Source organism: Solanum tuberosum, unplaced genomic scaffold (genome assembly GCF_000226075.1).
Source record: "Solanum tuberosum cultivar DM 1-3 516 R44 unplaced genomic scaffold, SolTub_3.0 scf00154, whole genome shotgun sequence".
Taxonomy (NCBI): Eukaryota; Viridiplantae; Streptophyta; class Magnoliopsida; order Solanales; family Solanaceae; genus Solanum; species Solanum tuberosum.
In genome coordinates this window covers 68,343-85,486 of record NW_006239079.1, presented here as the reverse complement: position 1 = coordinate 85,486, position 17,144 = coordinate 68,343, and the positions used below count along the sequence as shown (strand labels likewise).

At 34.2% G+C, this 17,144-nt stretch overlaps 2 protein-coding genes across 3 annotated transcripts in view; one reads left to right on the top strand and one right to left on the bottom strand.

Annotated features, from left to right (window-relative positions):
* The window catches only part of LOC102591471 (tripeptidyl-peptidase 2), a 60,324-nt gene that overhangs the window by 20,852 nt on the left and 22,328 nt on the right, over positions 1-17,144 (bottom strand). The window contains exons 23-34 of one of the 2 annotated variants that reach the window (XM_006353229.2): positions 16,338-16,417; positions 15,422-15,494; positions 14,609-14,694; positions 14,473-14,524; positions 14,240-14,350; positions 14,057-14,122; positions 13,511-13,603; positions 12,833-12,928; positions 10,067-10,165; positions 9,757-9,849; positions 9,007-9,150; positions 8,263-8,768 (exon numbers count right to left, since the gene is read on the bottom strand). In XM_006353229.2, coding sequence (XP_006353291.1) covers positions 8,610-8,768; positions 9,007-9,150; positions 9,757-9,849; positions 10,067-10,165; positions 12,833-12,928; positions 13,511-13,603; positions 14,057-14,122; positions 14,240-14,350; positions 14,473-14,524; positions 14,609-14,694; positions 15,422-15,494; positions 16,338-16,417 — 1,152 coding nt within the window. In that variant the 3' untranslated portion in view covers positions 8,263-8,609. Of the gene's footprint in view, positions 1-8,262; positions 8,769-9,006; positions 9,151-9,756; positions 9,850-10,066; positions 10,166-12,832; positions 12,929-13,510; positions 13,604-14,056; positions 14,123-14,239; positions 14,351-14,472; positions 14,525-14,608; positions 14,695-15,421; positions 15,495-16,337; positions 16,418-17,144 lie in introns of those variants that run through there. The other variant, XM_015311280.1, reaches the window with a different exon arrangement.
* Positions 3,866-7,536, top strand: LOC102594020 (cytokinin hydroxylase-like). Its single transcript, XM_006353324.2, has 4 exons — positions 3,866-4,240; positions 4,749-4,978; positions 5,429-6,022; positions 6,904-7,536. The coding sequence occupies exons 1-4, from the start codon at positions 3,949-3,951 to the stop codon at positions 7,327-7,329; spliced, it is 1,542 nt and encodes a 513-aa protein (XP_006353386.1). The 5' UTR covers positions 3,866-3,948; the 3' UTR covers positions 7,330-7,536.

Genomic DNA, 17,144 nt, shown 5'->3' with positions numbered 1-17,144 from the left:
TAAGCAGCGTTCGAGAAGTCTGTTTATTTTGTCCATTTGAACTTTTAAAGATATACCGAGCTACGACATCTGACCATAAAATGTTATAGGTCATCTTTTAGCATTATCACCATTTCGAGTTTCATAAATTTCCCATAAGATAAAATTTCTTTTCATCATCAGAATCAACCAAATTTTTGACATCTCATTTTGTCATTGTTCATTCCCGTTAGGTTATAAGAAAGTTTGGCCTTTGCTTCTCCGCATCTGTTCAAACTTCGATGACCTATCACATGATAAAAATCATCGTGCATAATAAAAAGTGGTGAATGATTATGGTTATATGAAACCTCCTTCACCAAAAAGTACATTACATGATGAAATTATAGGTCAAACAAATAATGCACCTTCTCCAATTAGAAACTAATCGTGAAAACTTTTGTTTTCATGACATGGGATGACGGGCAACATTTTCTTAGAAATACATAGTGAGGAAAGGCAGAATTGAAAGAAGAAGAACAACCACCTATAATTGGAATGAAATTGTTCATAATTTGATTAATTATTTAATAATAAGATAAATAGTTGTCCATCAAAATAATAATCAAGAAATATATAATTTTTATATAATAATGTATGATATACATAAAATATGCCGTAGGCATCAAAAATATGTCAGACTCTTCTTGATAATCAAATATTTCAAGAAGATCCACAAATTCAATTATGGAGATCAAGTATAAATCATCCTAGTTCAAGAAATACGCCACTAATGGTCCTTGAATCACAGAGAAGTTCAAATCATCCTAGTTCGAGAAATAAGGCATACGACCCTCGAATCACAGAGAAATCTAAATCATCATAGTTCGGGAAAGACGTCACTAACGACCCTCGAATCACGGAGAAATCCAAATCATCCTAGTTCGAGAAATACATCACTAACGCCCTCGAATCATAGAGAAAATTGAGAGAGAGAAGAATCAAGGGATAAACAAATTTGTACCCACAATATTTATTAATAAAATTATGTTTTTTTTCATATTTTTTGTAATTTATTTTCTAAATGTTTGCAAACAATACCTTTATAATACAAAATAATATATATTTTTACATATGTTTAACTACCGAATGTAATTATTTTTAGCCGCGCGACCAGCTAAAATGTGTGTACCCTTTGGTCTTTGAGAAAATTCTATTCTAGTACGTGTGTGTTATACGTGATTCTTAAATCTTGACCAAGAAATTAACTAAAGTAATATATCATATTATATGATTCTTAAATCTTGACCAAGAAATTAATTAAAGGAATATATTATATATGACCAAAAAAAATGCTTAGAAACAAGGATTAAGGTGTATATATGTCGTGGACATAAAATGTGGAAAAGAATACTATTTTGAAATGAGAACAGAAAAAGCTTACGAAAGAAGAATTATAATCAGTCAAACAAATCCATGGCTACAGTACATGAAAAAGCTTATATCTTTTCTTAAAACAATATTAAACTAATCACAGCTCGCTTTTTTTGTGTGTGTGTTAAGTTGACAACTAAAATGTTTAGATATCTTACCGACTTTTTTCTAGCTATAATTGACAAGGATGTTATATAATTCTACAAATAAAAATAAAAATAAAAATAAAAATAAATTTTTTTTCCCTATATACTCTTTTTGTCTCAATTTATGTGACACATTTCATTTTTCGAGAGTCAAACAGTTTAAGTTTGACCAGAAATTTGCGCATGAAATCTTCAATTTTTTAAAAATAAAATTTATATATATGTAAACTATGTAAAAAGTACTATAAGTCACAATAATTGACAATCCAAAATATTTAAAAGATATATGAAAATTTTACGTCAAAAATAGACTTATTTGAATCTCAAAATCCAAAATGTGTCTCATAAATTGGGACGGAGGGAGTATATTTTGTTGAAATTGAATTTTCTTTTTTACTCTAGCCGATGGTTGAAATTTGGAATATGAGTGATCAACGAGTAAGAGGAAATTAATTAGACGACTAGCAATAGTACGTAATTTAATCAACCAGAAAAGCTATTTTATAATTAACTTTTCCATAAACATATACAATTACTATAATTTTTAGTTAAACTTATTACTTTGTAGTGGAATATTTGGTAAGAGTGTAAAATCTAAATAAAAAATAATCATACTAAAAATTCAGGTTATATTACATTTTGGGTTTTTGCATTTTGTGAGGACCTTGTGTAGTAGTTGTTTTCATGATGCTAGCCATTAAAAATACTTGATATATATGTGTAAATAATTTTACACAGTGCATTTTAATATAATAATAATAATAATAATATAATAGTAATATATATATATATATATATATATATGTTACTGCATAAAATATATATACTATTTAGTAGGTGGTTTTTTTCTCTGTCCTAATTTTTGTGGTGAATTTATGTTAGTAAGAGATAACATATAATTCATGAAATTAATTGAGATAAGCTAAGTTAATCCGAGCATCATGATTATAAAATATTCAGTAGATCAAATTGTGATTTTTTTAAATATCGAGTTACATATTATTGTGTAGAACATCCTTAATTTGAAAATATTAATTCATTATACAAAAGTTAAGAGATCTTCTAAGTACATCTCAATTTATGTGACACAATCAAAAGTGTTTTATTTAATTAAAAAAATTTCTTATGTCTTTTAAATATTTTAAGTTGTTAATTATATAGTGATACATAGTACCTTTTACGTTGTTTTAATATACAAATTTTATTTCAAAAAACTTAAAAAATTTATGGCCTAACCGATCTCAGGGTCAATCGTACGTTAAACTACCTAAGAAATTAGGGTAAACCAATATGATCATGACATTAAATCTCATAAGTTTAATTATGTCAATTAAATTGAGACGGAAGGAGTATAATAGAATTAAAAACAAAAAAGGTTATACCATGGCACAAATTAAGTAATCGATGGTAAAAATAAATAATAATCGAGACAATAATAAAAATTGCAATTTGTAGGTGAAGCATAAAGAAAGGGTTGTGGAATTAAATGTTGGCCGGCAATTGTGCACCATAACGACATGTGTACAGCCGCAATATTGAATTTATCTGACGACCAACTTCTACTTTGACAAATCAAATAATTATATTCAGTAGAGACTAACATGGAATATATACAAACATTCATGCAATACATATATAAATAAATAAATTAGTACTCCCTATTAAATACTAACAAATATATTTATATAAAAATACGTAAAACCAGAAAAAAAGTGCATGTTCAAATTCAGTACTCCCTCCGTGGTACCTTTTGACTTAGTATGGTGTATAAGAAAAAATATGAAATTTTTTAAAATTTATAGCGTAAAACAATTTTTAGATTTTTGTGTGTCTGAGAATCATTTCATTAAGGGTAAAAGAGGAATTTTAAAGTTAAATTATTTCTAATTATAGCGAGGAGACATTCGTGTTAGGACGGACTTAAAAAAAAAGTGTCATATAAAATGGGATATGTGGCACCCTTTTACTTAGTATGTATGGTGTATAAGAAAAAAAAATTTGAAACTTATAGCTTAAAACAATTCTTAGATATTTGTGTTCCTGTAAATCATTTCATTATGAACAAATTGAGGAATTTTTAAGTTAAATTATTTCTAATTATAATAAAGAGACATTCGTTTGAGACGGAATAAAAAAAAAGAGTGTCATATAAAATGGGACCGAGGGACTACATCAAAAGTTGTTATTTAATTTATTGGTATTTTTATCTCATATATATATTGGTCAATTGTCAACTTTTGACTTTAATTCCTTGTGGGCTCGTCAAACTTGTCCTTCTATAAATACCCATACATGCAACGTTCTCTCATCACTCATCAATCGTTTTGTTTTTCCATTTTACTAATCAAACTTGAAAATTCATTATTCATCAAGCTAGTTATTATTTTATATTGAGAGAGAGAAAAAAAACATGGAATTCATCCAATTTGCAAGCATGTTAGGCATGTTCACAATTTTGTGTGTGTTATGTAAAGTTTTATATTCTTGGTGGATTATGCCTAAACTCATGTATAGGAAACTTAAGGCAAATGGATTTGAGGGACCAACCCCTAATTTTCCACTTGGGAATATTAACGACATGAAGAAAGAGCTAATGATGAAGAAAACTTCTTTTACTCCTTCATCTTCTTCTGTTAATGATATTAGCCATGATATTCATTCATTGGCATTTCCTTACTTTGCTACATGGCAGAAATTGCATGGTACGTATAATATATACTATAATGCATGTTTTCTTCAACATGTAATTAAGAACTACCCTCATCACAAAACATGGAACCTACTAGTCATTTGAGACGTTATTGGGTTCGAAATTTAATATTTATACATATTTAATAGATAGCTTTAACAACATATATATAGTGTAAGAGAGTTCTGACGTAACTGGTAAAGTTGTTGTCATATGACCAAGAGGTCATGATTCGAGCTGTGAAAGCAGTCTCTTACAGAAATGCAGAGTAAGACTACGTACAATAGACTTTTGTTGGCCTGGCCCTTCCTCGGACTTTGTGCATAGCAGAAGCTTAGTGTACCAGATTAACCCTTAACATATACAGTATCTTTGCTAAAGCTACTGAGTTCAGCTGAACACGTAGATTATTATGCTATACATCCATCCCTAATTGATTCTTTGAGATGAAATTTTATATAACTACATTCTTACATATAGTGTAAATGAAATAGTGTTTATAATTTTATTATTTTTTGCAGGAAAAGTATTTACATACTGGCTAGGAACAGAACCATTTGTCTACATTGCTGACCCAGAATTTATCAAGAAGATGTCTGCTGGAGTTATGGGTAAAACTTGGGGAAAACCAACAGTGTTTAAAAGGGATAGAAAAGCCATGTTTGGGAAAGGACTTGTTATGGTAGAAGGAGATGAATGGGTTAGACACAGGCATATTATTACTCCTGCTTTTACCACAGCCAACGTGAAGGTATAATTCTTAATTACTATGTTTGCACTTATTTATTTTCTCATTGAAGCACATTTTTGTAGTATATATTAATTAGGAAACCCCACATGATGGGAGACATAGATCAGTTTTCATATCTGGCTCCACAAAAAGTAACATGACCTTAAAACTCAAATTGGCAAATGTTATGTCCAGCATACATCATAAGATAAGGATTTAACTTGCCTACAATATTATCAAACTATTAGTGTAAGTAATTTTTGCTTTAATCATCAATAACAAGTAATCTGCTTTATTTTTCAAATTTCTCTCATATCTTTTAGATGACCTGAGATTTTTTATTTTTTTTTAAATACACTATACTATCATTATATACAATTAACGCAAATTATAGGGACAACATTACATCCAAATTTTTACACTTAATACCCCATTTCCATGAAATTGTATTAATTTTAATTTGGCTTTTAGGGGATGGCAAGCTTAATGGCGGATTCCGCCACACACATGCTAGACCGTTGGGCTACACTCATCGATTCTGGGAACGCGGAAATCGATGTAGAGTCCGAAATCATAAATACAGCAGGAGAAATCATCGCAAAGACAACCTTCGGTATTAGCTACGAAGAAGGCGAAAAAGTATTCAAAAAATTAAGAAACATGCAAGTCACACTATTCAAGTCTACGCGTTATGTAGGGGTACCGTACGGAAATCAAATAATGTGTCTAAAAGAGACCTTAAAAGCCAATAATCTAGGCAAGGAGATCGATTCGCTCCTCATTTCAATTATTGAGGAGCGAAAAAAGACAAGTGTTGATCGTACAGAGCACGATCTTCTGAGTCTTCTACTAGCGGGGAATGGGAGGATGTTGAGTACGAGGGAAATGGTGGATGAATGTAAAACGTTTTTCTTCGGAGGACATGAGACCACCGCGCTGGCTCTCGCGTGGACTTTGTTGCTGCTGGCACAGCATCCGGAGTGGCAAACTCAGCTCAGAGAGGAAATCAAACAAGTGATGGGTGATGGTGAAATAGATGTCACTAAGCTTGTTGGTCTTAGGAAGGTAAGCTAATCATTTTCTTTATCAAGTACTAATCTAATATAATTGTTGTTGACACCCAATTTTAATCGATCTATAACCCATTCAGAGAGACACGACAATTGTGTCTCTAGTTTTTACTACAACACCTACGTGAGTGTGACGGAAACATAAATTTTGAGTTCATATTTTTGTGATACAAAAGGTATCTCGCATAAATTATTAGTTATCCACCTTATTAAGAATATTTGTCCTAAATTATTTGTTAATTTAATTATCTTTTCTATTTTATCCTTATAAATAATTCTTTTTTGAATGAACAAACAAGTGAGTAAGGTCCAAAAATGTTTCTTTAAAAGATAAATTAGTAAACTTAGCCTTTTTATTTATTTATAATTCATTAAAAGGTGTATAATAAGGAAAGGTCGAAGAGGGAATACCAATTTTTTATGGGACGGCTTAGGAGTCCCAAAAAATATTTGGTCGGGGGTCAACATGCACGTTTAAGGTTCAATTCAAAAATCAAAATCACAAATAATAGTGAACAGTGAAAACAGCAATTAATGACACAGACAGAAGAATATTCCAAGGATTTGGGATTGGAACAATACATTACGTGGTGGAATCTAAACTATATGAGACTTGGTCTTATTTGCTTTACATGTGTCAACTCCCTATATGCACCTAAATGTGGCTTCCAGCTGATTAACAACTCATCACTCACCGGCCACACCTCGACTCTAAAGCCAATTGTGACACATTTTTTTAACTTTATTTTTAAAAAATATTACTATGAATAAGATGATTTATAGACACACAAATTGTTTCCTTTTAAACACAAGAAAAAAAATCAAATATTCAAGATCATATGGTGTTGACTTTTTCGAAACGTATATTTAATGCAGATGGGATGGGTGATGAATGAAGTACTAAGACTATACTCACCAGCACCAAATGTACAGAGGCAAGCTAGAGAAGACATTCAAGTGGATGACTTGGTCATCCCTAATGGAACAAATATGTGGATTGATGTGGTGTCCATGCATCATGACAAGACACTTTGGGGTGAAGATGTGAATGAGTTCAAACCAGAAAGGTTTAAGGATGACATCCATGGTGGATGTAAACATAAGATGGGATTTATGCCTTTTGGTTTTGGAGGAAGGATGTGCATTGGTAGGAATTTGACTATGATGGAGTACAAGATTGTCTTGTCCTTAATCTTGACAAGGTTCTCCTTTTCCATTTCACCTAACTATAAACACTGCCCCTCTATCATGCTTTCTCTTCGACCCACACTTGGATTACCTCTTATACTCCAACCACTTTAATTTAGCATATTAGAATAATCAGCAAACTAGTACCTAGTTAAGCTCTGAGAGTTAGCCAAATCTGTCTGAATTTTGGTTTTGTACTCTTACTATACTTTGTTTTTTAAAAAAAAACTTTACACGGGAGAATGAGGAGCAATGGCTTACAGAAGTATACCTCATTTTCCAGGAGTCGAATTCATGTACTGATTATATCATCAAAGTGAAATACATAACAGTTGAATACCTACCTACTCATGACAAGAGATACTGAGAGAGTGAGCATAACAAATGAATATTAAGTTGCAGTAAAATGATTTTCATTAGAGATATTGAATCATAAACGAACGCAACCAAGTGATCAACAAACTGAGAGAACCATAAGATTTCAAGTTCCAACAAAACAAAAGATACTAGATAACTTATTTCCATTAGTATAAACCTTCGTAGCCAGAACTAATGATAGTTGTATTGTAATCAAAGTGCGCAAAACCAATCCGACACCATCGTTATCACCAAACAATCAAACAAAAAAAGAATATTACAAATGAACATGAGAAGAAACGAAGCAGGTCAAACACATCCAACCTAACTGCAACCAATTAACTATGGACTCTATAGGTCGGACGTTTTCCTTTCTTTTACTACCGTTTTACTACTAAATTCGGTCAGTTAAGCTCATACTGAACACTATGGAAGGAAAATAAGGATAAAGGGTCCATTTGGGCAGAAGAGAAATACACACTCAAAAGAAATATAACAAACTTCTCAAGGAGTAACCTTGTGAATATAACGTGATTCCATTTGTACAGCTTTTTTGAAAGAAATTATCCGAAAGCCCTATGGTTTCCACACCCAAACTTCTACATGACTTGTGTTCTAAATACAGAGTAAGATAAGTAGTGATATGAGTCCAAAAAAATGAATGAACACAGCCAAGCTTTGCAACATGAATGACAAGTGTAATCTCACACCAGAAATCCACTTATATAACCGTATTCTGAATGTTGTGGTTGAATGTCCATGGAAACCATAAATACCCAGATACACAACAAAAGTTCACATGGAGCTAAGGCGGTGCGAGATCACCTCTATACAAAGTTTAAATTACACAGTTTAGACATGCAATCCTGCTTCTAAGTAGGACTGAAGAAAACAAACTAGATGAATATTGGAAAGAGAGAATTTTATTCAACATTGCACTGTGCCATAAGTGATCATGTTTTTTTTATGCAGAACTCCGTTCACATCCTCTCTTTCTCTCGTATTCTACTAAATTTTGTGCGCTCACTGAACAAAAACTAAAAAAGAGGTAGTGACGATGGAAATCGTACTTGCATCCACTGTTTCTCATATACCACCAAGTGGCTCCATCCTATCTGATCGAGCAAAGAGAGCTTTAGTTCATAAAACTTCTTCTTGGGTGGGCTACCATCATCTTGTATCATGTCATTTAGAACCTGATGTAACAAGTCAGCAATTAATCATTTTTTTAAATAAATAAGATCCTGTAATTACATGAGCTAACCAGTGTTATAAAAATGCATGCATTCCAAGTTCAAGATATGAACGACTGTTATAGCGAGCAAGAATGAGAGAGAAGTTCAATCATCTAACCGAGAAAATAATGAATACATAGCGTACTGATGCACTAATTAAAATTTGCAACATTTACAAAATGCTCAAAAGTAGTTGTACCTTAAGTGCGGTTCCAAGTCTTCCATGATGCCTCTCACGGAAAACCGAAAGTATGCCATATTTAGAGGACTTCAGATCCACCCATTTCTTTAGCTCTTTGAAGTTCTCTTCAAACATATCTACCTTATCTGCAGTGCTTTCACCCTACCACAAAACCATAATCACCTCATTAGGCACTCAAAAAAAAAAAAAGAATAAATAAAATAAAGAAGAATCCCTGGGCACTTCATGCAACAGTTTTTGTGCATAATCAATTATAACTGAATGCAGAATGTGTAATGCACCTTGCACAAAGACAAACTGATGTTTAAAATCAAACAGATCCATGGTAATCCATTCTAGCAGATATGCTGGAAGTGAAATGCCTGAATGAAGTCTCAGGAGCTACACAAAATGAACAAACTGCTTCCGTCCAGCTTATTCTTCTTTTGTTGGACAAGTATCTAATGGCCTATATTATTGCTTTTAAGTTCCAGAACTCACAAAGATTAAGCTTTTTAAGCAAAGCACTTTTCATTCAAAGGCCAATCTTTATTCCTATTTGCATTGGCAATCATCTCAGCAGTAAGCATCTATGTTGCTCGGACTCTTGAAAAATGTCAACAGGTGCGTGTCGGATTCTCCAAAAATAGTGTATTTTTGGCGAATTTGACACGGGTGTGGCATCGAAAGTGAAGAGTCCACGTAGCTTAGGTCAGTTCAAGAGCAAGGATAGAAGGTCCATCGCTCCATTAAAGAGTCATTCATTACCTTCAATGCTTCAAGCTCAGCCAAAGCCAATCCCTTCTGGTAGAGTGCTTCAGTTAACTGGTCACGGGTCGTCTCCATCTTCTTCTTCAGTCTCTGTCAAATGGAGTAGACTGTTGTTATGACTAGTTTCTTGGCAGAAAAAGCTGCTCTGCTGAGATGTAAGGACAAATCCAGCAGTCCAGGTTTTTACAGTTAGCAGAAGGTGAAAAGGATAGAAAGTATCGACACGACAACATTAACTGCTACGATAACTACTTTTCTTCAATTGAAATTGTAACAGAGGTAAGAATACCAAAAGATGAACACTCACTTCTGTAGCCTCATCTTCTGGATCACTTCTGAGGGCACAATATCTTGCCAATTCATCTCTATCGATGCTAGCAACAACCTCGTCTGATGCACTGATTATCTGGAGAAAGCACATACCTTGGAATCATGAAATCCATGAACACTTAGATTATATGGAAAGACTGAAAATCAATTCAAGTATTTGTCGCCCATCTGAGAAAATAGGTTTGCCACCAATTTGTATGACCTACTTAATCTGTGTCTTCCAAAAGAAATTGACCACTCTCCTCTCCAAATGAAGCACATCCTCACAAAGAAATTCTAAATAACACACTTTCTTTCTTAGTACTCTTTTTAAGATTTCTAGCACCTTCTCCAATCATATCACTTGCATCCCTGCGAACAAATTAGTGGACGCTCAAAGTTTCTTTTCTACTAGGTACTTACCCATTCCTACCTGCTCTGATAGAAGGAGAAGATGGAATTATGGAATCACATACAACCTAAGTGGCAGCACAGATTTTAACACCTTGTGCAAGTATCAGCAGTTACTCTATCTGTTCCCAACTCTAGTGATAGGGCAACTGTATAGCCAGAGCAGAACAGCCGTTCACACTTAAATTGTCAAACAGAAAGCATCTTCAGACTAAGCTCTATCACTTCTTTTTTTTTTTTGGGGGGGGAGGTTACAAGGACCTTTTAGCCATATAATAATAGCAAACAAGTTATTTTCCTAACATAGTTCCAAGTTAAATTGTTCTTCCTTGCTTTGAAACTTTTAGTATCTCAATGGAATTCTTCAATGTTACAAGTCGTTTGTAAGAGATTGATGATTCTACGAGAACATTTATGAAAGACTTTCATTTGCTCCTCTTCGATGGAAGTTTGATGACACACTTTACTGATATATAGGTTAATTCGATTTTTTGGTTCAATTCGTTGAATGGATCTAAAATAGGAGCCAGTTCGACATAAAGCTTTTGAAAACGCAGTGCACACAAGTAAATAAGGAACAAAATGGATACAGAGGTTAAACGAGCATCCCACACCTCATAGGTTTTCCCCAAAAAAAAACCAGTAACTAAGATAAACAACAGAGATAAAGCACCTATTTCTGTACCGGTTCCGGAAAAGCGAAGAAAAAGGGGATGCTTTGCTAATAGGAACAAAAAAGTGTGTACAAGAATACTCATCCAAGCCGCAGGAACATGTTCATATAGAATACGAGAATTTCCACCTGATTGAAGATCTAATGGTGCTACCTGAAGACTTAAATGATGGCCATCATTGTTGAGAACAACTGAGATCCAATTGCAAAAGGTAAATTTAAGACCATGTTTCCTAAAAAGTGTCATGGAAAAAAGTTCATTTTTCAGATAAATACTTTCTGGAATATGTTTCTTGGTGTTTGGCTGGTAAACTAAAAAATACTCCTTGTGATTCAATTTGTTTGTCCTACTTTCCTTTTTAGTCCGTTTCAACTCTCTAATTCCAACTTTACACATGGCATGTTTTAAGACCACAAGATTACAGGGCATTTTGATGCATTTGACATATCTTTTATTATTATATTTTTGAAATTGTTTTTCATATCTTCAATTTAGTACCACAAGATTCAAAAGTCTTCTTTAGTTTTTTTAAACTTCGTGCCAAGTCAAAATATGACGACCGAATTGAAACGGACGGAGTAACAACAATAACATACCCAGTGTAATTCTTGTGGTTTGGGGAGGATGGTGTGTATGCAGTCTTACTCCTACTTTGTGAAGATAGAGAGGCTGTTTAGGTTACTGAAAAATAATTTCTGGGAAAGTAATTTATTGAATAATGATAAGAATATCTGCAAATCAGATAATATTTTAATAAAACATTTACTACCTATGTTCTATTTAATATATGGTGGTGTTTAACTAGGTGAAGGAAAATAAGACCTTCGGCACACACCAAAAGTAACTCTAGAACTTGTGGCTTTAAATATGACAATGTAACAACCAGAACCCAAGTTTCGAGAATATGTACTCTTTTGTGTTGTGATGCTTTGGTTAGCTCCGTATTGTATTTTGGACTTAGTGGGATAGTTCAGTTCAGAACCCAAAGGACTCGGGAAGGTTCTTAAACACGGTTGAGATTTAGAAAGCTTAAAAGCCAACTTTGCAAACCCGACCCCTCTTTTTGAACTTTAGATGCCATTGAGCGATTCGAGACTTTGTACAAGTTTATAACATGTTTTGGGACTTGTTGTCATTCTCAAGTTTGGACCCGAGGAGCTCGGGGGTGTTTCAGAACCTTAGTGGGCATTTGGAATTGGCAGACTTTTGCTGGTGATCGGTGCTGACTGCAAGACACAAGATGCAATTGCAAAGCTCAGGCGGGCAAAACATTGCAATCACAAGGAAGGGTATGTGACTGTGAGGAGAGTGACCGCAATCACGAAAGGTAAGCTGGCAGGATCATGCAATCGTGAAGAGGCCCTGTAGCTATAATTAGCAGATTTTCAAATTCTCGAATCAGTTCAAGTCTGATTTTGGGGGTTTTGAGGCGATGTTGGCTTGCAATTTGGGGAATCAAAAGGTGGAATTTCTTCCTAAAAATCTAGATATCGATTTCCAACACTACCCTAATGTAAATATTTTCTGGAACACATAACATACATGGAAATAAAAAAGCAAAGCTACGCTCTCAAAAGTTCAATTACAACCATTAATATACTAAACAGATTTACACTGGTTAACAAGTCGCATGATCCCAGAAAGAGCAAATTGAGGTATATACTTCAAAACTATTTTACCTCTGTGAAATGATGGAATTTATCCTCAATATTGCTCCGAGAAAGCACGCCTTCCAGTATTTTAGCAAGCAAAGGAGTGTATTTAGGGTACTCTGACTGCAAAGTAAATTGAAAAAATAAAAAAGCAAAACAACATTGTCATACATGGTGAGCATATAAATAGATAGAGCAAGAATCATCATTGCAAAAGGAATGATAAAAGGGAAATTCCACAGAAGTCTGGAAAGAACATGAAAAAGATCAAACGGTCACACATTTTAACAGCAAATACTCTTTCTATAACTAGAGAAATAAAATTAAGAGATTCCCCTTAAAAGAAGAGGCAGCACAAAGTTGGCACACAAAACAAAACAAGTAACCAAAATCAGACGTCTGATGACAGAGATCTGCACAGAACCTCATCAACCCTTTCTGCACACTCTTCCCTTACACCAGTAGAGTAGAGGCCCGAGACGTTTTTACTCCAAATATTTAAATAACGCAGAGTTTTTAGTTTTGCAGACTTCAGAACATTATGTAGAAGTAGCAAGTTTTCAGCAGGTAGAAATGGGCTTTGCTTAATCTATTCTGATTTAGTACCTTCCAGTGTCAATTGATACCCCACATCAAGTTTATTAGCTCACAAGTTAGGCCTTCAAAGCAGTTATTGTCACCTCCTTGAAACAATTTAACAATTACCTTAAGTGACTGAGATAACTTTTTCCATTCAGCACGTTCCTCATCTGTGCCTTGATTCAAGCTAGCAAGAATCTTTATTTTAGCATCACGGACCTGATTGACAAAAGGAAAGCTACATTAGGCATGTCAAATACTAGAGAACGTAAATGATTGATAGCAGAAAGATACTTTTTTAAGAAAACTACCCAGTATACAAACAGTTGAAAAGCAGAACCAGCTTATACTCAGTAATTCCATAAGTTAATACCAAAATAATCTATGTTTTCCCCTTCAGTATGGTGGTGTACTATTTATCTTGTTAGGAAGGACAATAAAAGGTTATATAATAACTCTAATTGATACAACATCTAACCAGATATTGCATGCATGAAGATATTTCTCCAACTCCAGGAAAAAAAAGAAAAGCAATAGATGAAACAAGAACCAGAATAGCACAATAGAAATGACTTCATTCAATGAAAAGTGTTAAGCAAAGTGATCTCCTGTATGAACACACTTAACTAAATTACTTGCCGACATTAGGATTTGATAAATAATTATGAATACCTCTTCTTCTAGTCTTTCTGAGACAGACTTGGTGTCACTCGAACTTTTTCCTTTGTCCTCATCAAGCTGAAAAGAAAATATCGTTCATTGAATCCAGAAAGACCCAAGCACACACTCTGAAATGAAAGAGATAATATGTGCATTGCAGAAGATAAATCTAGACAGAAGGATACAAGGGAAAACCTTAATTGGTGGCACAATATAAGATATTTGATAAGAAGCAGGATTCTTCTGAAGACTTTTTCCCCCTTCATATGAGATTGGGCCAAACAATACAGATCCTTCACGGGAATTCTGCAAGTAGATTATATAAATCATACAATGACCAGGACACATAGAGGACAGCTCACAGAAATGGGATGACAGGATGACAAGTTCTGAGTTAAGCGATAGAAAAGAATTTTGGTAGGACAAACCTTTGGGAGCTTGTCCTTCGCTGGAGGACCCACATAGAATGCTTCTTTCACTCTACAAATATCAAGATGTAAAACAATACACGTGGTGATACAACAGCAAGAAAAAGATAACTGTCATAAATTGGACTAAACTTACCCTGGAACTAGATCTGAAGAGTTGAAGGAACCTTCACCCGTTAGTGGGCCATCAGGTTGAGAATAGAAGTTCAACCGAACAATGTCCTATACAAAAAACTTATGCATCAACAAACAAAAACTTTGAAGAGTGTCAACTGTCAAGCAGTATGGAACTAATTAAGTTGCTTGTCCCCCGGGCTTAGTTCAAGTGCAAAGGTTGAGGGACTCGTGACTTAGGTTATAGGTTGTTGCATCGTTTAAACTAAGTCTGGTATTTGAGTAGAGAAGGGTAGAGGGGTGTGCCCATTGTCTCGAGTTTCGCAGGTTGTGGTTGGTCCTAAGATTTGACCCCAGACGGATTTCTCGATCATTACAAAAAAGAAAAGAAGGTATAGATTAGTTCATACTTTAACAAGGAGATCATCAATTTCCTATTGTTGGAAAATGAAGGAAATAAATAGCCATCACCAAGTCTTAATCCCAAACTAGTTGGAATCAGCACTTGATCCCTCAATCCATTCCAAACTTCTTTTCAATAACCATCATTTGGCCAAGTTAAGGTGAGTGTTGAGAGAGTATTAGAAAGTCAAGATGTACTTTGGCTGGTCTTCTTACTTGACTGCTGCGGGCAAATACAAGAACTTTCAAAAGCAAGTCAAACCTCATGACTTTAAACATGTAATCTTGAACATGTAAAGAAGGATAGCAACTACACAACTGAAAGGACCAATGCATCAAATAAAAGGAGATGTCTGCCTGCTTCTCAACTATTGATTAGTTCAGACTGAACAAATTTTGATCTGTAAAGAGTATAGCAGTGATAGCAGTGTACCTTTTCCTCCAATTTTCTTTCGATGAATAACACCAGTTGCTTCATCTTCTCTAGGTACTGTACATTGTCATGCCTGAACCATAGATATTACGAGCTGGTGAAGACTTACATTCAAGCTAGCCAATTCGGCACGATCAATGTGTGTGAATCTCATAAGACAGCAAAAAAGAAACAAAGCATGGATTGGTTTCACATTACAATGTAATAATTGGGTGTTAGAAGAGTCACAAGAAAAAAGGTGTGCGGAGGCTAGAACGATCCCATTAAAGAAACACCATAGATAATTTCCTTGGTAAATCAGTTTGCTTGGATTACAACCCTTAGTTGAGGTGTCAAAACTGGCCCCTAGTTTAAGGGTCATCTATGTATTTGGCCTTTAAATTTTATCATCAGATTATCAGTAGATTCTATTCTCTTCTTTCCTTTCTCTCAGTCCTTGGTTCAGACTCAAGTAACTTTTGCCTACCGCTTGATGGCCGCCATACTAGAAAATAAGAAGTAAAATATAATGATGCTATGATATCACCAAGACAAGTAACAGTTATTTACAGGTGTGAGACGCAATACACATAATATATGTCCATGTGTGGCAAAACAGCTCACCTCTTCTAACACACTAATTCTAGCATTCTAACACTAATGCTTAACTTTCTAACATATCCAAGGGTATTAAAAAAAAAACTAGGTGGACACCACATCCAAGCCACCTCACTTAATACCTTATGTTTTACTTATTAGTATAGAGATGCAACTTTTATGGTCTAAAACTCAAGCACAGATAACCTCATGTCCCAGGGTCAAAATGAGGAAAGAACCTTCGGCAATGAGTTATATATAAGTCAAAGAGATGCATGAGGAAAATAATCTGCACAATCTTGCAGCACATCAAATAAATAATGTTGGCGCACTCACATACCTCAGATATAGCTGTACAGTATATTCACCCTTCGGAAGTTTGGAAGAATCTGGATAAACATCACCCTTAGCATGCACACGCTACAGAATGAAAGGAGAGGATAACAAGCAAAAATTGTCAGATTACATGTATATGATGATCACAAAACTCAACTTTTTTTAATAAGAAAAATGCTCAGCTTCATGATTACTATGAAACAAGTGAAATAATCTAGCATTGATAAGCTCACACAATTTGCATCCACTTGTTGAGTTAAACAAAATGCACAATGTGTTACATTTGTGGTTTAAATATATTCAAATCATGCATACTTACCAAAAAAAATGCATCAACTATTACGCAAATATAGACGATTATGCTTTTCAAAGAATCCGCTTTATGAAGAGTATTAAGGCTGTGAACTAGGTGCTCTGAATGAAGTACTCCATTTCTTTCTAAAAGTAGCTCAATTTTATACCAAGTTTTCTTGTCATCCTTCACCAATGATGTTTTTAGCTTTTGTAGGCTCTGGACCAATTGGTTCAGATATTTCCAGTTTTCACTTCACAGAAGCTCTGTCGCATTATGTAGCTACATTTAAACATTGGAAAGAATTCTCCTTCCATTATTGATGAATTCCTTCAAAAATATTTCAGGGACTATTTCTTCTACACATTCAAGCACAGAAGGTCTCCTGATATACTCCACTCACAAAAAAATTAACAGATCGTTAATCCTGCTACAACCCACATATTTCTCGAAAGGTAGTCTTTCTTGAGATACTCTTGTGCTCTTGTGTGTGTGTATTTTATTTTATTTTTGGGGGGG